Below are 25,579 nucleotides of genomic sequence, written 5' to 3'. Positions count from 1 at the left end.
CTTTGCCTCACCTCGTCTCACCACACTACCACCACCAACCCCCAAACCACCAAAACGCCTCTGGACGCAAACGCACGGCACCGCACGTACGCCAAGAGATCTGCACGCTGCACACCACCTTCCGCCGCCTCTTAACCACACCCACCACCCCGTCCTCTCGTTCATTTTGCCTTCCTCCCTCAAAAGTCTAATACTTCCATCTTTCGTATCTCAGACCCGCGAAAGGAAGCGAAAAGTCATCTGCATCACGCAACGCAGTCTCTACCCAAACACACTCTCTTTTCAATACCCGTGCATACCAGCTGGTCTGAACAAAATCTTATTCTGCATACATATTCCCAAATTACCCAGCTCCTGCACCTGCCGCCTCCTCACGCCCCACGCTCCCTCCTCCTCCCTCACCCACACCTCCAACCAACCCGACCCGTTCGACTCGTCGCTAGTCCGACGACGACAACTCCACGATCACTCTTTGAAGGAGAACCCAGGGAAAAGGACATCTCGACCAGAAAGAGAGAGGAATTAGAAGGGGACAAATATTGAGAGCAGCGCTCCAGTCCGATCCGCAACGCACGCAAGGCAGCTATCCTGAGCAGCCTTTTCTTTCCTACGACCTCCCACCACAAACACCGCAAAACCAAGCAAAGATGAAGTTCTCACTCGCTCTCCTGACGACGCTGTGCGCGTCCATGGTTTCCGCCGGCGTCGTCATCACGCCCGTCAAGCAGAACCAGGTGGTACCAGCCAACTCTGGCGATTGCTTCTTCGGCGTCACGACACCGCAGGGTTGCGCGTAAGTCTACAAATCCACTCTACCCAAAACCCTCAGGTTACTAATACAATCCGCAGTCCTTTGAGAAGATCATGAAATCCACCCTCAACACCGTAATCGCATCGCGATCGGGGAAAGCGTGACAGGCCGGCACGTCAGCTCTCAGAAGCCCTCTCACTGGAGACACCTTCTGCAGCCAAGCACCACCGGGCAACGACACCACTGCCGATGATCCGTCCACCTTTCCCTACATCGCCACCCACCATCAAGCAAGCGATCCACGACCAAATGTTTCCCAACATCCTATCCCGTGACGGGTTCACGACACACAACCAAGCATCAGCATCAGCGGCTCCTTTCAAACGGCATTTTCATCCAGTCCACGGGGGGAGGACTACTTTTTTTCAAGCGGTTTACGGCGACCATTTGGGTATGGTCTGCTATGAGAATCTAATGAGCATCCGAGGCTTTCTTCCGTTCCCTCTGTCTCCCCTCACCTCGCTGTGGTGAGGTCATTCTGCACCGGACGTCCGACCCGGGCCTCCCGCAAATGACCCTATCACCCAGCGCCACTGAGCGGATAGACGGGAACCCAGAAACCTCGGCACTTCCATTTCTCTTCTCCACCCCCCAATTTTTACCATATACTAGACATATCACCCCAAAAACCACAAACCTCAGATAACTACAAAAATTGAAAATATTGAATAAGCCCCCCGCTCGCTAAGAACGGTGATACTCACATCCGACTGCAAATCATACACAGCAAAAACAACACCGCCCAGAAAAGACCAGGGTTAGGTCCCATGTCTGCGCCGTGGCGGTGGTCGCGCTCCGTCAGGAACGTGTTTTGAATGTGACGCCCGACGTGCCTCAGATTCTCAGCCTGCATCCGCGCGGCGCGGGGTTAGGGGTCCGTGAGTTTGTGTGCTGCAGCAGCGCAGGCAAGGCGCTCCCTCCCGCATTCCCAGTGTTCCCACCACTCAGCGTAGCGTGCCTGGCCAAGTGACTCCAGCCCAGCCGTGAAAGGGGGGGCGGGATTTCCCCACCTCGCGGCTACGGGACTTTTATCCTCTGTAAACTGTAACACCGCGAGCCGCACGAAACTCTAATCCCATAACCTTAACACTGACCCTAGGTAGGTGCAGACTGGAGTGCGAAAGGCGAAGGCCCAGCCAGTAAGGTAGTGAGCCACCGCGCCCACCTCGCACGCTCGCGCTCACTGACGGACACGGAGAATGGGCCACTGAGGGAGTCCCGGCGCACACACTCTTCGTTGCAGCAAGCTTGGCAGACGCAGTGCCTGGGCGGGCCTCGAGAACCATGTTCGGTCCCGAGACAACCTGACCTTGGGACGACGCGTCAGATGCTCAGAAAATAGAACATGTCGGCTGGATCGTGGGTTTTTTAGGCCGCCAGCTTTCACGCTTCTCCATCGATTTCCCAAAAAAGGCATCAGAGTGTAAAAAGACTAATTTCTTCTGTTTAGCTTCTCATAGGGTATCTACCATATCGACGTCATAACTCGTAGCAACGGCCAAAACACTGCCCATGACATCTGATTGCCGCCCCAAAACACGAGGTGCTCACGCGAGCTTCCTTACATCAGGCTGCGATTTCAGCATCGGAGGGAATACTTGGGAGTGCGGTCGGCCTTCATTCCGCCCCAGTGCACTTCGGGGGCCGCGTTGCCGTCCTCGCCAATGGCATGTGGCTTCCAGGGCTCGTCAAAGGCCTCGAAGAAGAACACGTTGAAGCCCCAGTAGACCATCCCGCAGACGCCCTCTCTGTAGAAGGCTGCGGCATTGTCGTTGCCAGGCTCGGCCTTCTGGTACTTCGCACCCTCGCTGGGCCAGCCTAAGCTCGGACGGATTGGTTAGCCACCATTGACCGAAGATCAGATCAAGGCGCAGATCACGAGAAGTGAATAGGGGAACGGAACAGTCAGCGTACCTGTCTCGCCAACCTATAGCTCAGGCTTGTTGAGTGACCCACTGACGTGCTGGATGTGACCAAACGCCTGCATGATGGAGTCGAAGAACGACGCGGTGGCGTTGTCGCGAGTCTGGCCCTGCCAATACGAGAAGGCGTTGGTGAGCAGGATGTCGGCTGTCTTGATGACAGCATCGGCGGTGCCGTCTTGGAATTTGTTCCAGCTGTCCGCGGTGCCGATACGAATAGTGGGAAGGGACTTTTGCATATCCTTGATCTTGTCGGCCAGCTCGGGGCCGGTGAAGTTGCCGCGGTAGAGGGACTCGGAGCCGACCGTCACGGCGTACACTTGGTCCTCAAAGCCGGAGATGTGCTCCAGAACTGCGGCCTTGTCGGCGGCGTAGGACTCCTCCGTGTCGGGCCTACATCCGAGTCAGTCGGCATCTGAGTTTACAGTTTGCGGCAAAGTTTGGCTGACAGGGTGGCCGTGATTGGTGCGCTGGGAAACTCGGGAAACTTACCAAACGCCTAAAATGACTTGAAAATCTTCCTTCTTCGCAGCGGGAAGTATCTCCTTGGCAGTGTTGCACTGGTCAGCGGCGTAGATTCTTACGACAGTACTTCCGGAGGCGTCTCGAATCGCTCTGAAGTCTGCTTCGTAGTCGGCTTGGTACTTGCATTGCCCGTTCGGCTGCTTCGCCCCCAGAGCGAAGCCCAGGGCTCCGGTGGCTGCGGCGAGACCGGGTGCCATGACCAAGACGGCCGGAAAGGCTGCCGCGAGACGCATGGCGGTGGGCGTTTTTCTTTTTGAAGTCCTTTGTGAGCGACAGTTTGATAGGTTCTAGGGTTTGAGCAAAAGGAAAGATTATCAAATGATCTGTCGTGGATGATGAGGTTTTAGGGATGGAGGTTGAGATGAGGTGGATGTGGTGGAGATGCAAAGGGACGACGTTGAGAAGTCGAGCAACATCAGAGGTAGTACAGCAGAGGTCCTCTCCATAGGTAGGCGCCATATGGTTAGCAGCTTCCGAAGGCAAAAGCAAAGCTGGGGAAAGAGGCTTTCTGCCATGTCCCAATATGGAAGGCGTAGATGCAGCAGGGATCCATGCTGCACTTCCCGCACCTCCCTCACAACTCTGGATGAACCAGTGGGAAGGCGCGGTGCCTGACTTCCTTGTTTAATCACCACACAACTGCCGATACCTTGACATCCACAAAGCCAACCTTTTCCCAAAGACCCAATAACTCAAGTATCAATCACAAAGCAGCTTGAATTCACGCATGTGACGTCATGAGCAGAAGATGCAAGATAACCATCTTGTGTGTTCACTAATCAAATACTATGTAGCCCCAGGCCAGGGGAGTAGGGTATAAGCAATCCGCCATGTACAGGAGGCCCAAATCGTCGTCTCTATTGCTGATGCAAACCCTGTTTGTTTGTCCAACCCCAACTCCAAACTCATGCATGAAAAGCCAGCCGTTGAATTACATTATGCTTAAAGGAAAGACATGAAGACCTGCACAGCCATCAGCGCGCCAGCCACAGGCCAGAGGCTGCTGACCGAGGCACGGCCGGCTGCGTTCTTGCTGTTGCCACTGCCACTGCTGCTGTTGCTGGCTGTGCACTCTCCACTGAACTTGGCCGCGGCGTTGGCGCCAAGGGGAATCTTCTGCAGGTTGGTGCCGCAGTTGACGTAGGGAGCAAAGTGCAGGGCAGGCGTCTCCTGGTCGAAAACGACGTATGCTGAGCGCAGGAATGAGTCACCCAGAAGGTAAGAGCCATCGCTGGCCTTGTCGGCTCCGAGGACACAGGCGTTGTCAGAAACCTCCCAAATGAACTCGGAAATAGGCACCTGGAGGGTGAAGCCGCCAAAGGTGAAGTCGATCGTACCCGAGGTGCCGCACGGAACGACGTACATATTGACAGATGAGTCGAGGCGACCACCGAGATCCGAACCAAGGGAGTCGACGACAGCCGAGGGGAAGTAGCTGAGCGTAGCACCGGTGTCGAAGAAGACGGGGAACTGCGAGTTGGAGTAGGTCGTCTTGCTGCTGCCAGACTTGCTCAGCGCGATGCTGTCGAGCTGGACCCAGTATCTCCACAAGCTCTCGCCGTTCTGGGGGCCCAGGATGGGGGCGGAGTGCAAGTTGCCACTGAACTTCTTGGTGTCGACACCGCCGAAGGAGATGAGACCGCTGCCGGTGGGCTCATCCTTGGTTCCGAGCGCAATACCCATAGTCAAGGACTCGATAACGTTCTGAGCCTTCATCTCCTCCACAACGGTAGGGTAGCCGGTGTTGTTCTTGTTCTCTCCGAAGCTGAGACCGAGAATACCCCTGTTAAGGTCGACACTGTCGGTAGCATAGCCGAAGATGACCTGAGAAAGGTCGATGTCTGGGATTTGTTAGTTGTTGGTGAGGCTCATGAGTATTTTGAGACATACCACTGCCAGGCAGAGTGATGTTATCGGCGACATATTGCAGCGCGACTTCTCCCTTGCCGTACTTGATGCGGCCGGTGTTCTGGTAGACAACCGAGGTTCTGGAGTTGTCGGGATCGTATTGACCGTTGGCGCGGCACGACTGAGCCTGCTGGGTGCTGCCGGCCTTCTGGCAGTTGGGGTTCACCCACAGCTCCGAGGAGCCAGTGTCAAGGGCGACCTTGGTATCCTGGCCCGGAGTTCCAATGTCCACTGTTGCGCATGTTAGCTGGATGCGACAATTCGGACGATGGTCCGGTTCCACCTACGCTCAATCAAGTACGTCGTCGAGGTAACGTTAATAACTGGAACATCCGTGTCCGAAACGGCTCTCCTCCGAAGCTTCTCAAGCGGGTGCAGTCTGATATCCTGGTACACGGGCAACGAGAGGACGCCGGGAGTCGAACCGGAGCTGGACTCGTCGCGGGGAACCGAGAGGGCGGTTGCGCCTGCCGCGAGGGCAGCGGCGATCGAGGCGTAACGGGCAACCATAGTGATGCGGGTGTCGGAGATTCTCGAGATCGGGCCGGTTCGAAGGTGCGCGCTGGAGATGTGTAACCACAGAGATCAGGGACGCGATGCTATGCTGCTCTTGAGAAATAGATGCAAAATCTAGAAATCAAAAGCGAAGCTCGATAGGGGATCCCAAAATTGAGATCGGGGGACGGAGGAGGCAAGCGACTGGGGGTGTCCAAGGAAAAAGAGTGGGATAGTAATGCTTTTTAAGCAGCCGGCCTGAGTGTTGCCTTGGCGAAGTGGACGCCCAGGCTCGTAGCGTCAATCCGAAGCGAACAGCGAGGTGGACTTGGTGGTCGAGAGTGACCAGGCCAAGAAAAATGCGTGGAGCAAATGTCTAGGCGCCCTGCAGCTCCAAATGCTCACCTGCAGCACCAAAGGGGAAAAGACGAGTGACCTCACTCGCTGATTTAGCATATGGGGAATCCATGGAAATCTGGGTATCCGTAGTGTAATGGCACCTCAGGAAGGCAGCCCGCAGGCAGGTACCTTCCTTCCCTCCTTCCTTCGCTAATGGAACGTACCGGGGCAGGGTGGGCAGAGCAAGCAGGCAGGCAGTGGGGAGGCGGGCATTCACCGAATCGCTTCACATCAGCATCTCTAGTGTGGCTGCGCTCGCTGTGCATGCTGTGCCCAGCAGACAAGCAGGAGAGGGAAGGCACGAAGGTCCCGCGCATTGGAGGGAAGGAACCTCCCTGAGGCTGAGCTCATCGAACTTTCCCTCTGTCTCAGCAAGCATGGACCATGCAAACACAGCAGCCACCTGCCGCGGGTGCAATTCGATTGGCCCGTCCCTGGGAACTGCGGGGACCTGCTTCTCCTGCCAGCAACGCGGTGCGTGACCTGCAGCCACTCCCGGGCCTTTTCTCTGTCTCTGGGCCCTCAGCTCCAGTCGATCAACATCACCAAGCCCAATGCTGACACTCGTTTGTGTCGTCGCAGCGCAGCAGACGGGAGCTGACGGCCTTGGTTGAGCAGCCAGCCCGTGATTGGAGGCTGGGGAATTGCGCCTCCCGACTGAGACACACGCAAGCTATTTTCCGCTCTGCCCAAAGGAATGTCTTTTGTCAGCATCTTCTTCCCGTCAAGCTTTCCGCGAAGCTACCCGTTTCTTTGACTCGAATTCCTCCATCAACCAACGCCGAGTCTACCCTTCGCGCCACTGCCGCTTTTCTTTCATAGAACAATACAGGGTATTTCACAAATGGAATCCTTCAATCCCCCAGCAGCCAAAACGACCGACGGACGAGAAGGATCGAAGCGGCGCCCGAGATGAGGAACTACCGTCGCCAACACAGAGGCCAAACGTGGCGTCGGAAGCGACGGCCGTGCACAGCCTCCCAAGTCATAGGCAGCGGCCATTCGGCACAGTTGGTGCTGGCACCCGGGGCCCCCTCTCAGCCTGGGGTGATGCACTGCACATCCTTGAGTCGCTGAGCTGTTGTCACTCCCGTTCTCATCAGACGGTCGAGTCGGTCAGAGCCAGAGTCACCAAACACCATTGGCTGTCGGCGGAATTGAATGCACCTGTGGTCGCCAAACAGTCCACCTCCTCTCGCCCAGCCGCATCCTGACTGGACCACACGGCAAGTGCATTACGACGACTATCGCCCTCCATCTCAGACCTGACCAGACGTGGTGGCCTTTCGCAACGGCCAAGAGGCTTCGCTGTCTCGCTGCCCTTTTGTGGCGACCCTGTTTGCTGCCCGTTCTAACGAGGGACAGGAAGGAGCCCGTTCGCGCCCATCAACTCATCTCTCGCCGCTGGGCCCATGCTGGTGAGAATTTGGAGGGGTCTTGGCATCCTGTCTCGAACGGGACGCAACGGCAGCCATGGCAACTGGGCACTTGGCCTTAGTCTCCGACTTTCCGCCTCGGCCGGTTGGAAGTCTTGACGTATGAATCTGTCGACCGCTCTGCTCTAGCTGCCATGGCGAACCATCGTCCGACGGCATTCCCGGATTGTGTGCGGCTAGAAAGCAACCATTCTGTCATTGTCAGACCGGATTCCATTGGAGTTGCCGCCGCGAGTCGGGGAGGCTTCGTTCGTCCCAAGACCAGGCATGTCTCTGACTAGCGCTGCCGCCCAGTCCCCAAGGACCAAAAGAATCGATGACGCTGAAAAAGAAGGAATATCTCTCCGGGTCTGCCTGCGCTATTGATCTTTGCCATCCCCGACACCGTCCCGGACCCTTGGCATCGGCTCGCGGATTGGAATTTTCGCAGGCTCCCATTCCACTTGATTTCGGCTGTCGACCGTGTTCACTACCGCGCACCGCGTGATTCCCGACTCCCAGTGACAAACAGCAGCCATTGGGTTCCCCTGTGGATGCGCAGGATTGCAGATCTGGGCCCAGTGGTGGGGAAGTAGTTGCCGAATTTCCCAGCTCGAGCCACCGTTACCGCCCCGTCTCGCTGATCTGGCACCGTGACGTCCAAACAGGGAATCTTTCCAGCCTTCTGGAGTTTTCGGGGTCCGCAGCTGACGAAATTATGCATCTTTTCCCGTGTGGATACCTGCTGAGTGGATTAATGACTGAGCCGTCAGCCTGCTGCCTGCCATTTAACCCAAAATCCGCCCTGTTCCAACGCTTAGCTTCCGCGCTCACCTGCTTCGGGCGCAATCTGCGAGACTTCTGTTCTCAGCCCTGAACTACACATGTGCCCGGATGGATACCTGCAAGCTCAGCTCCGACGCAAATGTTCACCGAGCCGCATTTTCGCAGCCAGCTGAGATTTTAGTCAGTCAAGGAGGCGGTTTTCGAATCATGGCCACGCTGCTCCTCATGCACGCTTCGAGTCACGTCGCGGGGACGAGCTACGGCTCGAGAGGCGAGGTCGTCACCTCTCAGCATTGGGCTCACCGCTGTCCTTGCCTTGACTTTGCTCTCGCATCCTGACATAATCGTGATCAATGGAACACCACTCGACTCCAGTATCTATTCCAATGGTTGGCTGCTTGCCGCTCAGTAACACTGCCACATGCTTCACATCATCGGAAGACAAGTCATGGAGTCCTGTTCCTGCGGATAGCAGGCAACTCTATCTGAGGAAACGCGGTTGCCGACACAGAGTTCAAGATCTGCCTTGATATCCCTGCCAACTTGCCAGAGATAGATTTGGCCAACCCCAACTGCCCGCTGCATCTATTCGTGCCAAAGCGTGTTCAATCTTTCTGCAATTGATTGGTCGTGCTACCGCATCCTTCCCGCCAACCCGCCTCGGCTGCCTGGGCCAAAAGGAATGCCATGCGCCCAAGCAGTAAGCGCCAAGGTAATCCAGAGGCAAAGTCGGATGATTCCTTTCAGGCTTTGTTCACTTGCAGCATTCTTCCTAGAATCCATCGGTGTTCAGCCCTACGGAGCTGTCACGTCTGTCGATACTCGTTTGCGAAAGCGAAAAGTCCGCAATAATGCGCACCCCACCACTGAAGACACGGTTGAATCAGCCACCAGCCATCGGCTGGTGTAGCGTAACGGTCGAATTGTATCATGATACAAATCAGGCTCCAGACTAACTAGATCCAATACCTCTGAGCCCCGAATAAGCCTCATTGACGGCAATATTCCAGCTGGTTCGGCATTGTCTCGATGCCAATTCTTCAGACTGCCTCATTCGTCACCGAACGACGGGACGCCAACGGTAGAGGCATCCAAAACAACTCCCTGCTTCAATAGCCTCTCTCTCAGGGGCCCATACGGCACATCCTGCACCAAGGCGTCCTTCTCCAAAGCGATGTCACACGCGTTGGCACAAGCCTGGCCAAGCGCGTAAAACTGATGTTCCAGCCTCACAGCCCCTAACCACCCGTCAGCCAAGTTTCACCACGGATTCACAAATCACCAAGGATGCAACACTCACCATATCCGACGTGCGACGAGCTGGGACAATTAACACTGACGAAATTGCCCGCCTCCTCCCTCCGCGGCACCATCGCACGGTAAGCGATACCGAAGGGCCGCCAATGGTGTCCGTCCTTGAAGATGAAGCCTTCGTTGTGGACCCGCCCGTCCCGGAGTATGCGCCGCACGCTATGCGTATCTGTCGGCCAGTACGCTACGGCGACCGGGTCTGGAACCTCCGGCGCACCGTTCTGAGAAGCCGTCGCTTCCGTGACGATGTAGTCTGATATCATTCGCCTGGCGTCTCGCACATAGAGCTCGTGTGGGAAGTGCCCATTGTCATGGAACTCATCGCGGCAGTATCCAAACCGCGACCACTCTTTGCGAATCGGTTCCTGCTGCCGTTAGCACCATTACTTCAGGAGGACAGCCAAACCTACCGGGACTGACTCGTCCGTCGCCAAGAACCAAAAGAATCCCTTCGTGAAGTCCGCTGTGTCCTTCAGTATTCTCTTTCGCCCTTCATACCCTGCCACAGGCCACTCGTCGTTCATACCAAGCAAGTCCGTCGATAATGCCCCCTCGCTTCCGATCAAGTCCGTCTTTTCTCCTGGCAACCTCTTCTTTGGCACATACATCTCCCCTCCAGCCTTCAAGAACCGTCTGTGCAATTCATACCATGCAGGATCATACCCCTCTGGCTCGGTGAAGGGCACGCGGTTTTCTGGGTCGTCGGTTAGCGGCATGCGGTACGAGTACGATTGAAGATGCAAATCTCCGTCGCCGGGGTTGCCAAAGGCTTCCGGGGAGATGCCGTAGAGCAGGCCGCTGGAGGAGTCCCCGGGTGTGATGTACGGGTCGATGTCGACGTCGATTTGGCGGTAGAGCGTCTCCGCGCGGACGCCGGCCAGGGATTCGCTGTACGTCGCCGAGGATTCGCGGCCGTGGGTCCATGATATCGAGGCGGCGGCGAGAAGGTCGCCCTCATAGCTTGCCTCGACGAAGATCTGGGTCTGTGAGAAGGGCGACATTCAGCATCTGAGGGTGACCCTACCTTTCCGGCTATCGTCTGGCCATTCTCGAGACGGATCGCCCGAATAGTCGTTCCATCCTTCTCAACGGCATCTTTCTCGACGAGCCTCGACTGATGCCTATCAGCAAGCACTCTTGATGGAAGCGCTTCACCAGGAGCTCACGTTGATGACGGTAGTCGACGGGTTCTCAGCCAACCAGTCCTTGATCACCTGCTCCGCAACCCTAGCCTCAAACCTCCAGACATCAGGATCCTTGAGCTTCTTCTCAACAACCTCGTTCAGCCTGTCCAGACGGCCATAGTGACGACTAATCCTCTGGTGAAGCTCGAGATTCAGCCCGCCCAGCGTAGTGCTGTTCTGGAACTCGGCCTGGTTGTCGATATCTGTGGCGCCGAGGCCATTAATCTGGATGCCACCTGGCGACATCGTCAGTACAACGCAGTACAACGCGCGAAGTCTCGTGTGAAGAAGGTTTCGGTACCGATGTGTTCCTGCGGTGAGACCAACGCGACTGACCTCCCGAGCCGTGAGGCTTGAATGGCCGTCGCGACGGCGCCGGATGTTGAGCCGTAGACTACAATGTCGTATGTCTCAGGCTGCGACATGATTGGGCGTGGCGCACGAAAGAGGTTCAGGAATGAGGCGATCATCGAGTGATGAGAGCAACGAGGACGCTCGACAGCAATGGCACCCAAACTGGTGTCGGCTTTTGCTGGCACCTGAATCGTCGCATTTTGCGTAGATAACTTACTGGTGGAAGTGTACCTCAAGGTTGACTCAGAAGCGATGGCATCGCCGCGGAGAGGTGGCCGAGGTCGGGCGCGTGCGATTCCCTATTAGAGTTCCCTGTTCCCCTCGCATCTGACGCAGCGGGAGGACTGGCGTCATACGCTGCGATGATGAATGTTTATCCACCCTCGTTTGACTCACATCCATCGACTATGCAGCCAATGCTTGAGCAACATGCCGGCGCTGCTCTCTATGGATCCTGCCTCTGCTCTTCTTTTGATTGCCATTCCTACAGATTCTGATCCCGCGCTTGGCCCACGGGCGATCTTGAGCATTCGCCGGAGGAGGGGCACAAGCGGGCCCGACCCCGCATCCCGGATTTTGCACGCGGAGAACCGGGGCAACACCGGATTCTGAGATCACGCTTGAGGTTCACCATAAGTGACAGGCTTCAGAAGTAACTGTTTGATGAGATTTGGTTACCAAAGAACTGGGTTGGGTTCTGGGATTACTAACGGCGATCGCCTGTTTGGGCAATACGAAGCGCCGTCAAGCGACGCAGCCAACAGCTGAAGCGGGGAGACTCCGACGAAGGATTCGTTATGGGTCCCAACTAACTGAAGCTCCGCTACTGCGATTCAAAGTCTTCCTTTGCTGAACATATTCGGAAACTTTTGCTGGGCAGTGGATTCCGTCGGTCTCTCGGGGGGTCTGCTCGCGATCTCTGTGGGTGAAGGCGTTGCCGATCGGATGTGTTGCCTGGTAAACGGTGGCTCTGGTAAACGGTGGCTCTGGATGATGATTCTGGCTGAGGAAACCCGAGGTCGATCCCCCACAAGCCACCGGCCTCTTACCTGGCTCCGGAGGCATGGTACATACAGAAGTTGACAGCGCAGATGTCCAAGTCTGCAGTAGTCTTCGTCGCGTCAGGCAAGTCCCGACATGCCATTGCCCCCGTCTATATCCCCGGGTTGAGGAAGTTGGCAGGAATATCGGTCAGATTATCCTCGCTTCCATGCTCTCGCTCCCCCACAGAACCCACCCCCAAACCCCAAGTTCTCTACTGCGGGGGAGAGTGGTGAAAGGCGGAAAACGGTCTGTCGCTGGGCTTCCGGTCATCGGCCCATTCTTTAAAGCTCGGCTGCGTGGGTTGGTAGCCGGTTGTTTTGATGGCTCAAAAGACGTTGCCTCCCAGAAATCACAGTGAAATCTGAAAAAGTTTCGATATTCAATCCTGGTCCTCCACAAACCGCCCAATTCACGTTGACTCAATCATCAAAGATGGGCCGCGGCATCTTTGCAGGCAAGGCGGCCTTCGCCAACGCCACTCCCCGCCTGATGCTCTACTGTCTCATCTACGCCATGGGGAGCGTCTTCTTCGGCTAGTGAGTTTCTCTGGATGCTCCCTCATCTCCTGATGTCAAGGTCTGATATGTGCTTGCAACTAGCGACGGCGCCTCCTTCGGCGGAGTGCAGGCCATGACGCCCTTCATGAACAAGTTCGGCTCTTACAGCGCGACCAAGAAGGCGTACTATCTCCCAAGCCGCACGGCGAGCTTGATGAACAGTCTGCCGTTACTGGGGAAGTTCACGGGGACGGTGGTCGTGGGGCCTATTATTGAGAGGATCGGGCATAGGAGGGCGATGGGGGTGACGTGTTTGGTGCAGATTGTGGGAGCCATCAGTGAGTTTCACTTACGCTTGGGAGTGGTCAGAGAGAGATGCTGACGAGGGGGTGAAGTCCAGGTTACGAGTAACCACGCCGCGCAGTTCGTCACGGGCCGGTTTCTGGTGTACACGGCCGTCGGCCTGGTCGAGAACGTAAGCTGGCAAAAGTCCAAAGAGTAGCTCAACCGCGCCTCGATTTCTGACATGTATCACTACCAGGTCGTCCCGACATACCAATCCGAAATCGCCCCCGCCCCCCTGCGCGGCTTCTTCGTCGGCTCAATCCAGCTATGCCTGACCTTCGGCTCCCTCATCGCCGGCATCGTCAACGAGTCCATGTCCCGCCGGACAGACAGCTCAGGCTGGCAGATCGCGACGGCGATCCAGGCTCTTCCTGCCGTGCTCATCATGTGCGGGCTGTGGTTCACGCCCAACTCGCCCCGGTGGCTCGTCTTCAACGATCGATCGGACGAGGCCATTACCGTCCTGAGGAAGGTCAGGAGGCAAGAGGATGTGGATAACGGCAGGCCTGAGATGGAGATTGCGGCCATGCGGGACGAGGGCCAGATCGGCAAGCGGGAGAAGGGGCCTTGGAGGGATCTGTTTAGTGAGAAGAATAAGAGGAGGACTGGGTGAGTTGCATGATCCGTGTCCTCTACTCTGGAAGATCCGGCCTAATTGCTGAGGGAAACAGGATCGCGTGCTCCATCATGGCTCTTCAGCAGCTTACTGGAGTGACCTTCTCGAGCTCCTACGGCCCGACATTTTACAGATCTGTTGGCTTAGCAGACAAGGCCTTCGTCTATGCTGTAAGCCCGCCTCACCCACGTCAAGTCCGTATTATCACTAATTTTCAATCATAGGTCGTCAACAACGCAACCTCCGTAGTCACAGCCATGATGGCCATGGTCTTCCTCGACATGTTCGGCCGCCGCACTCTCGTCTTCCAGGGCGGCTGGTCCCAGGGCGCGTTCCTGATCGCCATCGGCGCGCTCGGTCGCAAGGCCAGCCCCAACGTCCACGAGAGCAACGGCATCGTCGCGGGCATGCAGCTGTATACGTGTATCCTCCACATGACGCTGGGTCCGGGTGCGTACATCACCGCCGCGGAGGTGGGGACCCAGACTCTGCGAGAGAAGACGATGGCTTTGTCGGTAAGTTCTCCATTTTAATTGACTACTCGTGACTTTTAGGGAGATGGGAACTGACTTGATCCTTAGACAGCGCTCAATGTTGTCGTCGGGTTCATCGTGGTCTTCGTGACCCCGTACCTCCTCGCCGAAATTGGCGCCGGGCTGGGCTACATCTGGGGTGGCTTCGCCTTCTTCACGTCGATTTGGGCATGGTTCTGTATGCCTGAGCTTAAGGTTAGTTCAGTGTCCGGGCAGACTTGGATCTCATGAGGTTAACAGCTGACGATGTAACAGGGCCGGAATCTGGAAGAAATTGACCAGCTTTTCGAAGCCAATATCCCCGCCTGGCAGTTCCACAAGTTCCAGACGGATGGTCTCAGTCATGATCTTGCTGTGCTAGAGGGAGGAAAGGCTGACGCCAAGGTTGTTGAGCAATTGGAGGATACTGAGCGAGGAGACGCCGTCAATCGGTAAGGACTATGGCTCAAATGGACCATGCATTGAAGAACAGCGAATACTTCTCACCAGCGCTACTCGAAACCAGCACGGAAGAGATAATGGTCAATCAACATGATATGAGGAGATTTTTCTTGAAGATGACAAGACTAAAAGATAGCTAGCGGCTTCCACCCTACTCGCATAATCTTCACCGCTGCAAAGGCTACAACTGAAGCGGCATACATGACGCCAGTGAAAACGATCAAGGCCTGGTAGCTTCCTCCCTGCGCCGCAATAATCTCTCCTGCTATAGGCACCCCGAACAAACAAGAGAAAGAGGCGGCCGTGTACGACGTCGCGTAGTAGCGGCCATAGTTCTCCGTCTTGCACAGCCGTCCGATGCAGACGGGGCTGATGCTAATGTTATTACCGCTAGCAAACCCAAATAGAATCACGAAGACCAGTATGCCCGCCATGGAAGAGCCAGCAGGTAGCCAGATTGCCAGGCACGCAACGCAGCTCAGGAACAGCGCTGCCATATGCGAGTTGAAGGGCCCGGCGTAATCTCCCCACCAGCCGGCTAGCACACGACCTACTACACTGCCTGCGTTGAGGATCGTCGGGATCTGGTATGCGAAGTCGGTGTCGAAGCCTTTGCTGATTGCATAGCTTGAGATGTAGGTGAGGGGTATAAAAAGGGACCACTCGAAGAGGAAGAGACCGATGGTCGTCATCGCGACGGCTGGTTCACGCAAGATTCGCAGGTCTGGATGAGGCGACGCATTAGGGGTGGGAGGCAGACGCGTGTCGATGAGGAGGGTAGCCGTGCCGCAACAGACGAGCACGATGAACCCGATGGTCCGAATAGCCCAGCCCCATCCTCCACGCTTAAAGAGGTAACGCAGGATGATGGGATACACGATTCCACCGAAGCAACCGCCTGTCGACGCGATACCTGTTGCCAGTCCCCTGCGGTGGTAGAACCAGTGGCCGATGGCAGCGAACGAAGGCGTGAAGAGGAATGACGCGCTGCAGCCGTTGAGAACGCCGAAGACGAGCATGAATTGCCAGTATTCTAGTATGTAAGTTTAGCGGATACAGTGAAGACGTAAGTTCAGGGGGATGAACGAACTTGTCGAGAAACTCAACAGCATCTGCGCGGCTACTACGCCGATGGTGCCAGCTAGGATGAGCCATTTGGGCCCGTACTTGTCGAAGAGGGGCCCGACGTAGATGCCGCAGAAGAAGACTAGAAACATGTACGTCGAGAAGATCCATCCGATGGTGCCCTCGCTGTAGCCGGCGAGTTGATGCGTGCCGACGTAGGCATGGAGCGTTGCGATGGTGTTGGATATGCCGAGGGCTGAAAAGGAGGCAAACCAGGAACCTAGGACGACGGACCAAGCTCGAAGTCCTCCTTCTGGATAGTCATGCTCTGAAGGTGCCAGTACCGCGTCGGTTGTCACACTAGGTGGTTGTTCAGACTTCTCGTGCTGTTCTCGTTCTTGGGTAACATAGCCATTTTGAGTTGCGAGCTCTGGGTCGGGCGTGGGCCTTGAAGTTGAAGATCGCGATGCCATAGCTGGAAGTGGGATGTAGTCAAGATACAAAACATCACACAGCACAATGCTGAGCAGCCAAGAACCCAAGGGTCATTATATCAAACCCGAAAGTCAATCGCTTTTATTTCAATCATAGGGTCATCAAATAATTCACCCCCTCTCCGATTAATGTCTCTCAGTCAGCCCCCAACCTGTCGGCTCAAACTCTTCGTTCGCTCATGTTTTGATTTGGTAACACGCCCTACAATGACATGTCCCGCTGAAGTTGGAAATGAACTAGAGAGGGACAATTGGCCAGACCCGCTAATGGCCCAAAACTACAACAAAGAGATCCATCCTACCAATCGTTGAGTGTGTCCTTCCTTTGACCAACATCTTCGAGTCGAATTGGGAAAGTTTCGCCTTAAAATTGGTCCCCGGCCTCGGCTTCGGCTCAACGCGCATCGGCAACGTCAATCGCGCCTTGAATTGACCTTTGGTGGGGACGTGTCCTGGGGGATGCCGAATGATTGGCGGGAGTCTTTCCGCGATATGACGACATCCGAGAATCGGCAACTCTATCAACTTCCGACCGAAAGCGCATCACAGAGGTCTTTTGCAGAGTAGCATCTCTCATTGGGTCCTTACCAACATTCAAGTTGAAGACCAGTCAAAAGATGCTTGTCAGTCTGCTCAGTGGCCTTGTTGGTCAATTGGGAGCCTCGCCAATCTTGAAGCTGGTTCTTGGTCTCGTCTTCCTATTGGCCTTAACAGCAACTGCTGTTCTTCAAAATGGCAACATCAACAGGGTACGGAGAGAGCTCCGTCATCTCCGGAAACTCGGCGTATCAACAGGCAACATGACGGATCAGTTCGACGCCAAATACGCCGCTCCGGAGGACACAGAAACCAACGGGCCCATCCGCATCAAGTCTCTCTACATCCACCCTGTGAAGTCATGCGGCTTCATTGAGGTCAACCGCGCATTGCTCACCAAGACCGGATTTCTGTACGACAGATGCTTCGCCATTTCCACCGAAGTCGTCGACCCAGACAATGGCTCGATAACATGGAAGTTCATCAGTCAACGTACTAAACCTAGCATGTGCCACATCAACACGGAGATATGGCTTCCTCACAAGGATAGTGATCCCAGCGACCCTCTCGTGCAGGCCGGCGGCTGCGTTGTGCTGTCATTTAGAGACCCAGATCCTCCATCTTGGACTCAAAAATTGGAGACACTTCTTCATACCTGGGATCCTTCCACCGTGCCGGAGGTCTTCTTGATTGCACCTCTTCAACCTACGCCGACAGAAGTGGAAAAGCTTAACATCAGGATCAAAAAGTTCGGCATCCACGCTCGTGAGGCTAGCGGACTGGATCTGGGCGACATCCCATCCGTCGCAGCCGCACTACCCAAGCTAAAGAAATACCTCCAAATCCCGGAGAAGCGCGGCCTGACGCTAATGCGATGCACTCCGGATACCTTGACCCGTTGCGACAGAAACCTCGCACCGCTAAAGTCCATCGGAACACCTTCAGTTCACGGCTATACGGACCAACAACCCGTCAACCTCAACTCCCTCTCCTCAGTGCATGCCGTCTCTGCACTGTTACCACCAGAAAACCAGCCCTTGGACGCAGTACGCTTCCGCGCGAACATCTGGATAACGGGTGCCCCAGCCTTTGCCGAAGAGTATTGGAAACGCTATCGAATCTTACCAAAGGCCGTTTCAGATGACAAAAGGGCGGAGGTTGCGCCAAAATTGTCGGTTGTTTGCCGTACGTCACGGTGCACGATGCCGAATGTCAATCTTGAGACGGGGACCTTTGAAGCAGACAAACCAGTTGAGGGGAAGAAGAAGGGCAAGCCGCAGCCGAGCGCGACTTTGATAGAACACCGAACGGTCGAGACGGGGAACCCGTCTGCGCTGGGGTACATCGGTATGCATTGCGTACCGGAGGACCAGGACCTAGAGGAAGCCAAGGAGCAGAGGGCGGGGCTGTATGTTGAGGTCGGTGATGAGATCGAGGTGTTGGAGACTGGGGTTCATCTGTTTGGTTCAACAGCGAAAGACTACTAGAACTACATTCATAATAGATATTCTTATCAGAGGCGGAAGTTGGCTTCAGTGAAATAAGTCTGTTTATGATACCAGGAGCTTGGCAAACAGATCTGCCTGTCTTGTGCCTTGGCTTGTTTACATCTATCAAATGCCAGTGATAACAGCCCTTCCATACATCTCCTGGTTCATCAACTGCCCTACGATTTCCTCCGTGTCATTAATATGGAAGTATTCGACGGACGCTCGAATGCGACCTTTGGCAGCCTCCCTCAATAGCTCAGACATCTCCTTCTCGGTCCCGACCATGGCGCCTTTGACATTCAGAGCTGTGGTAGAGCAGTCAAGTTAGCTTGAGTACCAGTCAGAATGTAGTGGAGACATACCCTTGAGGGCACACAAGGTGACTGGTATGGGAATATCGAAATCGTTACGAGGCAACCCGACGCACACAATTGTTCCCATGGACCTGACCAATTTGGGTGCCGTGATGTAAGCGTCTTCCGACTCAGGCACCACGAGAACGGCGTGGGCTCCCTCCCCTGTCAACTCCATGACCTTTTTGTCAACCTCTTCCCTCGTGTAATCGATGAATACTTCGGCTCCGTTGTCACGGCAAAACTGATCGTGACCACTTGAGTCAACCGCAATGACTCGGTAACCTCTCATTCGCGAGGCAATTTGCACACCCAGATGCCCCAGGCCGCCCGCTGCCCCTTGGATAACGACCCAATCGCCAGAAGAAAGGTCGCCTTCCAACTTCGAGACAGCGCCCATCATGGTCAAGCCGGCACACAGTAAGGGCGCAACTTCAGCATCGGGCAACCCGTCGGGGATTTTCGTGACATATCTTGAATCAGCCACGACATATTGCTGTAGGGTTCCGGGGCGATGTTTGCCGGTGTTGAGCTGCTTCGGGCAGTTGTTCTGGTGTCCGCGAACGCAGGCCGAGCAGGTGCCACAGGCACTGTAAAGCCATTTCACCCCGACCTTTTGACCTAGAAATTCTTCAGAAACACCGGGGCCCAGTTTGACGATTCTCCCAACGCCCTCATGGCCTACGATGGGGTCGTAAACACCCCAACCCCGAAAAGCTCGAGTCTCCGATCCGCTATACAGAGTTCCAGTCAGTCGTTAACAATCCACATGATGATCGTGAGAAGATGTACCAAACACCAGTGGCACTGATGCGCACAAGAACCTCATGAGGCCCGGGAGTTCCGACAGGCACATTGTGCTGGACAACGATGCTGGCGTTCGGTCCTGGGTGTCGAATGACAGCGGCCTTCTGCACCGTAGGCAACTCGTCGTCTTCGTCCATGTTGAGAAATTGCAATGAAAACAGTATGAAAGAACACAGAGAAAAATTTGAGGCTGAAAAAGGAAACGCTGTTGCGAGACGGTGCTCCCTGACGGAGTAGTCTAGCACGGTGGAGCATACCCCGCGCCGGGTCCTGCGGCCGGCATTGTCGCAGCCGTCGATGTGGGGAACTTTCGGAGTAGAGCCGATGGGCTGCAAGATCCGATGTTTTTTCCTTTTTCTTTTTTTAGTGAGTTGAAGTCCGTAATAAGGTTTTAGGAGTTACATGTGATGCAGATCTATTTTGTTGAATGAGGCGGCTTGCCCCGGATTCTCACAAAGTGGAGGCTAGTCACATTTCACTTTGGCGAACGTCATGGACTAGGCAGACAAGTTGGGATGTGATGAAGTAAACAACGTATCTCAAAACGCACCGTTATGGTTACTGAACCAAGTTAATGTGAGTCGTTGGGTTGAGTGACCAACGTAGCATCTCCATGTTGTGATGCAGTTCCTGTATCTTTGGACGAACACATTAGCCCAGGGTCGTTTGCAAACCATTTACACATATGCAACGAACGGCATACATATTCAACTTTTTACTATCTAATCTAGCGGATTAAACCGTTGAGGCTTGCGAATTTTCTTGTGCCTGTGCGGCTTCGTTTGCTGTCTACTCAGATTACTCCGAACGAGGACAACAGTAGTAGAGGCAATGGCAGCCCGTGCGAATAACAGTAGTAACAGCGATTGTAAAGGTAGAGACGACGAGGACCACCGTCACAGTAATACAGAGAATACGTCAATTCGCAAGAACGCAATCTCTGTAACTAGCACAGAAGAAATAAGAGATCCATTCTCTAACATGTCAGGTCATAATTAACTCGGCCGGATTCAAGAGCTGAAAAGAATAATGGCAGCACCAACACGGACGTCATGTCAGCACGTCTGAAAACTTGAATGTCACGCTTTCTTGAAATCTGGAAATCCACAGACCATATCGTGTTATCAACCCGACTGTCCCGACTTCCTCGGGTTTCGTGAAGGCGGTGAACTTTGAATGCTTCAATTAGTCCAAACCTTTTTCTGATACGGGTAGGATTTAAATTGCAGATTGAGTCAGTATCTCGTTCTTCTCGCATTCCGTGCGAGGTAAGAGAGGTGACGCTAGAATATAAAAGAGTCGTAGTGTCGCAGCTCCAACTGATGTCACTATCTCACACACAACCACAAATTCAACCATTCAAACCTTATCTCAACTAGCCAGGTGTTCATCCGATCAACTATTGGCATTGGCACGTCTTAAAAATGCTTTCCCAACACATCTTTGTCCTTATCGCGTAAGTATTCAGACATGATTCATCTGCCGACTCGCGCTTACCTCTCGATCACAGCGCATTCGCGGCCGGCTCGCTTGCGTCTATTGCCGACTGCAAGGGAAGCTTCTACGCTGGCGTTTGCCAGGACGTTCACGCCCCAGGAGCTCGTCATGACGCACTCACCCAGAGCTGCTGTCAGTCTCCCCATGGAACGACCTATCACGATGGCCCTGGAACATTTGTTCGTTCTCCGCTGGTTTCATTATCTGAACAGGAACATAGCTAACTAGAAGTTTAGTGCTGCACAACTTCTGACTCTGCGGCTATTTCCTACATGTCTTCGTGCTGTTCCAACAGCGGCAAGAACGCCATCAACTTCAACCCCGCTTAGATTTGATGTCCTGAGTGCTTCTTAACGAGATCATTGGCAAGACGTCGGAATGCAGGGAAACAGACCCGGGATCATGCACATAACCTGTCAAGATGCACTTTTCCATGGTTAGACTACATGCGTCAGCTACATTGTAACTTCATCTTAGACGAATGATTGAAAGGCTTGGAGCAATACTTAACGTGCATCGGGACACGGCAGAGTGGATGCTCTGCGCGCGTGCTCGCTTGATCTTCTTACCAGGTCCAATAGTTCCATTTTCTTCTTTGCTCTCCGTCCAATATCAGCCGAATGTGGGAGGAACCTAAAAGTCGGCTCAAAGCTTATTGTGTACCTAGTCTCAAAACTTCAATAACTACAAGTGCATTCCTACATTTGGGTATTGTGTTATTGCTTGGGTAACAAGCCATCCTTGTGTGTCCGTGATGGCTCGTCTCAGATCCTTCCCCAATCGGGGTGATATTCCCGCCCAGGGCCCCATCGCTTGTATGGCTGGTCCTTGGCCCCCCGCGAATTCTGTCACACGGCGCCGTGGGACGTTCCGCCTTCTATATCAGGCACTGGAGTCCTCCGTGCAGATGTGAACACGGGTGAATTGTTGCCCCGACTGTCACAAGGAATGGGCATTCATTTTCAGATATTCAAGATATGAAGTTGCAATCGAGTTTAGCTATGATGCAATCAGACTGGGCATCTCATAAAGCCGCCTTGGCGGCCTTCACTGTTTCTCTTTCAAGCAATCGCAGAGTTACAGCGTTCCGTCGCATTCTTCGACCCCAATCGGAGGCTCTGTATGTTGCGGCGAGTTGCAATTGCACCAAAATGTCAGGCTTGAATGGACAGAGTAAAATTTTGGAACTCATATTACTCTACGTGCGGATTGGAAGTCTGGCCAAGAGTGTCACCTAGACGCTGATCGTTAGTTGTCCTGTCAGGCTGTGCAAGGATCAACACTTCGCTTAGCCACATCGATAACATCTTGGCTAATATCTAGGCAATTAAAGTGAAAAGCAAACCGAAAAGTTGGTCAACTTAAAAAGTAACAACCGAGCCGACCGAGGTGATCGCGTCAAATCATTCGACACAGCGCGCGGGCGAGTGGGCTATCCCCCGCCTTTACCGCCTTACAGTGTTCATCCGTAATGATGACAACCCCTGAGCCAAGACAACCCAGGCCATGTGCTTTGCGTTTATAAGACGAACATATTTCCAGTCTTCGAAGCAACTTTCGTCACCTCCGAATCATTCGTCTCAACATCCTTCATTCTGCTCAGTCATCTCAAATTCACAGGAACAAAAATGAAGTTCTCCATCATCGCCGTTGCTCTTCCCCTCATTGTGGGCACGAGCGCTGCCGCGGTCGTTGAGCGCCAATCCCCCAACTGCGAACCCTACAACAACGGCACTTCTGCCCCCTTCCCCCACGAGCTCGTCTGGGGAGAATGGTTCCTTTGCTGCAGCTACAATGGTCCTGACCCTGGTGTACGTCAAACTCAAACGCAAACCTTGACGCGGAGACCTTTCAAGGCCCCTTGCGCCAGGAAAGGAATTACTTTTGCTAACGAGGCAACAGACCTACCAGAACTGCTGCGACAGACAGGGTGCGGGAACTGGAAGCGGTTTCCCTGGATGTGTGGAGATCTAAGGCTTCGAGGGTCGGGACTTCAATTCATGTTAATAAGACGCTCGCAATGTCTACGGGCTTTGACAACAGTCAATTTGAAAATTTGAAATATTTCATCAAGCATGCCTTGAAACTTGAGGGACTGTAGAATCTTTTGCCCAAGAGCAGGTACGAATGCACATCAGAGGTCATGCAGCCACGGTTACTACTGCGTCTGCATGTGATATTGCAGAGCCATCCTTCTCGCCAGGTCCTTAGAAGATCAGCTAGGAGGCTGCTCTGCCTCGAACATTGAAAAACATTAGGCAGGGCGATATTGCTGTAAGGCTAGTCACGTAACTTGGTTCCTGTAATGCGCCCAAGAGGTCTTATCAAGAGCAGGAGGCAACCAAGACAAGCGTACTTGAATAACAATGACTAGAACGGTTGGTTCGAGGAAGCAGCGTTGCCGTCGGTGGGCATTACTTCAAGCGGAAGGGTTAACGGAGGGTAGGATGACATCAAAACACCGTAGAATGTGAGTTCAAGACCCATCGAGACATCGTGAGGGCTTCACTGACTTCCCGAATAGGTAACAGTAGTCAAATTGGATCAAGTATGTCAAGTCAAGCAAGGTTTCGGTGAAAATTCAGTCAAAGAGCCAAGCCTGCCCCCCAGGCTTGACTTCTTTGATTAGTATGCTGCGCTGCCGGTTAGGGAATACCCAGCACCAAACGAATGGTATGTTTCACAGCACCTCTCTTTGGAATTTACATGTTGTGTATTTCCTAATATGTACTACTAATGTTCCCAATTCACTATCTCATTGCTTTAACTTCAATATGTACAATTACTATATAAAAGCTTCCATAAGTCATGCGCACCAGCACTTGCGAACTGTAGTATTAAAGGCTGGACCGCATGTGCGTTCTCATTTGCTGTCTCCAGCTTACTCGCGGCTAGCGAAGCGCATCATACCGGCTCCGACGTCAAATACGGTCACCAAGCCGTTCATCATGGTGTCACCCAAGATGTAAGGTCCCTCGCCGCCGTCGCTGACTCCAAGCAGACAGACAAAGGTGCCATCGCCATTGTCGACGGGGTCGCTGGTCTGGATCAGGTCGACCTTGTCGGCGTAGAAGGTGTGCCCATTGATCACAACTCCGAAGTCTGGCACCGTAGCGTTGCAAGGAGCGTAGTACGCGCCTGAGAAGAAGTTGTACAAAGAACCGGGAATCGCAGCTGCGAAAGCATCGGAGATGTCTGGATACATGGGTGAGCCAACCGTCGTTCACTAGAGCTAGGACATCAAAAGGTCACTTGATCACTTACCAGAAGGCACGTACATCAGAGTAGTGCCACTGTCGACGATGGTAGGAGTAGTGCTGTTGTGAAAACCAGCAGGCTTGGAAACCGCGGTATTCCACTTGCTCGAAGCCAGGGTCTCGTTGGTAGTAGGAGCCATGGTCACATTCTTGATGACGTAGCCGTCGGGAAGGATAGTGTAAAAAGAATACTCGGTCTTCGCCTTGGGCATGCGGGAGGAGAGGGCGATCTAGTTTCAAATCAGCGTCACCTTTCCGCTCGTCAACTACTTGGACAACTCACCATTCGGATGGGCGTGCTAATGAACTCGCCCTTGGTCTTGACAGGAGGCAAACCGCCGAAAGCCAATTGACCAGTCTGAGACTTGCTGTCCATGGCCATGCTGAAGAGATCGGGCTTGACGATGCCCTTCTTGGACATGGTGGTGAAGATAGAGTCGTAAGGCTTAGACGCACCAGTGGCGTCGTCATATTCGCTGGTGAGCAGATCATAGGCGAGGCCGAGTAAACCGCTGGCGACGTTGTCGCCGTTCCAGTAAGACTTGTTCACCAAGGCGACCTCTTGGTGGGGCACCTCAAGACCAGCTAGGGTGATGTCCTGGTAGCCCATCAGCCCTGTGGCGAATTCGCCGTCACCGTAGGTGATGTTGAAGTGCACGCCGGGAATGGAGCCATGCTGGAAGGTACCGTTGTACGTGGGCCCGAAGTCGCACAATGATGTCTGCTCACCACGGTTCCAAGTCAGATCGTCTCAATGCAAATTCGCCCCTGCGTCGGGTGCTCTACCAAAATGCATTACTCACATCGTTCAATCTCGTGCCGTCGGAGTCTTGGCAAATAAAGTCCTTCTGCACAGCCCACGTATCGCTGGATCCAGAGTCAACGATTACTTGCAGCGTCTCATCGCCAAAGCCAATGCTGGCGATGTACTCGAAGCCATTCAAGTCGGTCATGTTGGTGACATGACCTGTCTTGTACAGACCGTTCGCACTAGGTCCGTTTCGAATGGACTGAATCCATGTCTGAGCAGGGGAGGTACCAGCAACTCTGTTCAGCTGGAGGACGTGAGGAGACACTTCCAACGGCTCGCTGTTGACGCTGCGCTTCTGCAGAGACGACAAGTCGACCTCGGCGATGTCGAACTGGAGAGGCACGCGGGATGCGGCCGCAGCGGAGCCAATTAGGCTTGCCGCCGATGCGATAGCGGCAACGGACTTCATAATGAGCGTAAGAGGTTGGTGAAAATGAATAAAGTCTTGCGAGTCTATACACCTTGTGCAGTCATCTCCGCAAGATGCTCTATGGCTTGGCGACCAGGCGCCATGATTTTATACCCATCCCTTAAGTGCGCGTTCGTACACAGGAATTCGCGATCACAGTTCCACTACATGGACCCATTTGATGTTGGCCGAATAGCCGAATTCTCAATTTCTCCGTTGCTCGTGTTATTGATAAGCGCTGGGGGGAAAGAATAGTCTCCTGCCCGAAAAGGA

At 54.1% G+C, this 25,579-nt stretch overlaps 9 protein-coding genes across 9 annotated transcripts; 3 read left to right on the top strand and 6 right to left on the bottom strand.

Moving 5' to 3' along the window:
- Window positions 1-2,390: 2,390 nt before the first annotated feature.
- COL26b_006283 (uncharacterized protein) lies at window positions 2,391-3,491 on the bottom strand (the record flags this gene model as incomplete). Its single annotated transcript, XM_053179106.1, has 3 exons — window positions 2,391-2,629; window positions 2,768-3,126; window positions 3,226-3,491. 3 exons carry the CDS (start codon window positions 3,489-3,491, stop codon window positions 2,391-2,393), a joined length of 864 nt encoding a protein of 287 aa, XP_053036863.1.
- Window positions 3,492-4,200: 709 nt separating this feature from the next.
- COL26b_006282 (uncharacterized protein) lies at window positions 4,201-5,676 on the bottom strand (the record flags this gene model as incomplete). The annotated part of the gene is made up of 3 exons (XM_053179105.1): window positions 4,201-5,099; window positions 5,149-5,397; window positions 5,454-5,676. The coding sequence occupies 3 exons, from the start codon at window positions 5,674-5,676 to the stop codon at window positions 4,201-4,203; spliced, it is 1,371 nt and encodes a 456-aa protein (XP_053036862.1).
- A 4,279-nt stretch (window positions 5,677-9,955) lies between these two features.
- COL26b_006281 (uncharacterized protein) lies at window positions 9,956-11,181 on the bottom strand (the record flags this gene model as incomplete). Its single annotated transcript, XM_053179104.1, has 4 exons — window positions 9,956-10,555; window positions 10,597-10,686; window positions 10,739-10,992; window positions 11,058-11,181. The coding sequence occupies 4 exons, from the start codon at window positions 11,179-11,181 to the stop codon at window positions 9,956-9,958; spliced, it is 1,068 nt and encodes a 355-aa protein (XP_053036861.1).
- Window positions 11,182-12,586: 1,405 nt separating this feature from the next.
- Window positions 12,587-14,580, top strand: COL26b_006280 (uncharacterized protein; the record flags this gene model as incomplete). The annotated part of the gene is made up of 8 exons (XM_053179103.1): window positions 12,587-12,690; window positions 12,754-12,989; window positions 13,047-13,126; window positions 13,193-13,605; window positions 13,668-13,782; window positions 13,837-14,127; window positions 14,194-14,340; window positions 14,401-14,580. 8 exons carry the CDS (start codon window positions 12,587-12,589, stop codon window positions 14,578-14,580), a joined length of 1,566 nt encoding a protein of 521 aa, XP_053036860.1.
- Window positions 14,581-14,711: 131 nt separating this feature from the next.
- Window positions 14,712-16,124, bottom strand: COL26b_006279 (uncharacterized protein; the record flags this gene model as incomplete). Its single annotated transcript, XM_053179102.1, has 2 exons — window positions 14,712-15,619; window positions 15,677-16,124. 2 exons carry the CDS (start codon window positions 16,122-16,124, stop codon window positions 14,712-14,714), a joined length of 1,356 nt encoding a protein of 451 aa, XP_053036859.1.
- A 638-nt stretch (window positions 16,125-16,762) lies between these two features.
- Window positions 16,763-18,169, top strand: COL26b_006278 (uncharacterized protein; the record flags this gene model as incomplete). The annotated part of the gene is made up of 1 exon (XM_053179101.1): window positions 16,763-18,169. The coding sequence occupies one exon, from the start codon at window positions 16,763-16,765 to the stop codon at window positions 18,167-18,169; it is 1,407 nt and encodes a 468-aa protein (XP_053036858.1).
- Window positions 18,170-18,295: 126 nt separating this feature from the next.
- On the bottom strand, window positions 18,296-18,925 carry COL26b_006277 (uncharacterized protein; the record flags this gene model as incomplete). Its single annotated transcript, XM_053179100.1, has 2 exons — window positions 18,296-18,477; window positions 18,535-18,925. 2 exons carry the CDS (start codon window positions 18,923-18,925, stop codon window positions 18,296-18,298), a joined length of 573 nt encoding a protein of 190 aa, XP_053036857.1.
- Window positions 18,926-22,457: 3,532 nt separating this feature from the next.
- On the top strand, window positions 22,458-22,803 carry COL26b_006276 (uncharacterized protein; the record flags this gene model as incomplete). The annotated part of the gene is made up of 2 exons (XM_053179099.1): window positions 22,458-22,640; window positions 22,732-22,803. The coding sequence occupies 2 exons, from the start codon at window positions 22,458-22,460 to the stop codon at window positions 22,801-22,803; spliced, it is 255 nt and encodes an 84-aa protein (XP_053036856.1).
- A 907-nt stretch (window positions 22,804-23,710) lies between these two features.
- Window positions 23,711-25,306, bottom strand: COL26b_006275 (uncharacterized protein; the record flags this gene model as incomplete). The annotated part of the gene is made up of 4 exons (XM_053179098.1): window positions 23,711-24,024; window positions 24,094-24,316; window positions 24,370-24,807; window positions 24,890-25,306. 4 exons carry the CDS (start codon window positions 25,304-25,306, stop codon window positions 23,711-23,713), a joined length of 1,392 nt encoding a protein of 463 aa, XP_053036855.1.
- Window positions 25,307-25,579: the final 273 nt, after the last annotated feature.

The sequence above is a fragment of the Colletotrichum chrysophilum genome, assembly GCF_026319265.1.
Source record: "Colletotrichum chrysophilum strain AFK26 chromosome Unknown scaffold_46, whole genome shotgun sequence".
In the NCBI taxonomy this organism is placed as follows: domain Eukaryota; kingdom Fungi; phylum Ascomycota; class Sordariomycetes; order Glomerellales; family Glomerellaceae; genus Colletotrichum; species Colletotrichum chrysophilum.
The sequence above is the reverse complement of the archived record's forward strand: the minus strand, read 5'-3'. Positions and strand labels throughout refer to the sequence as shown.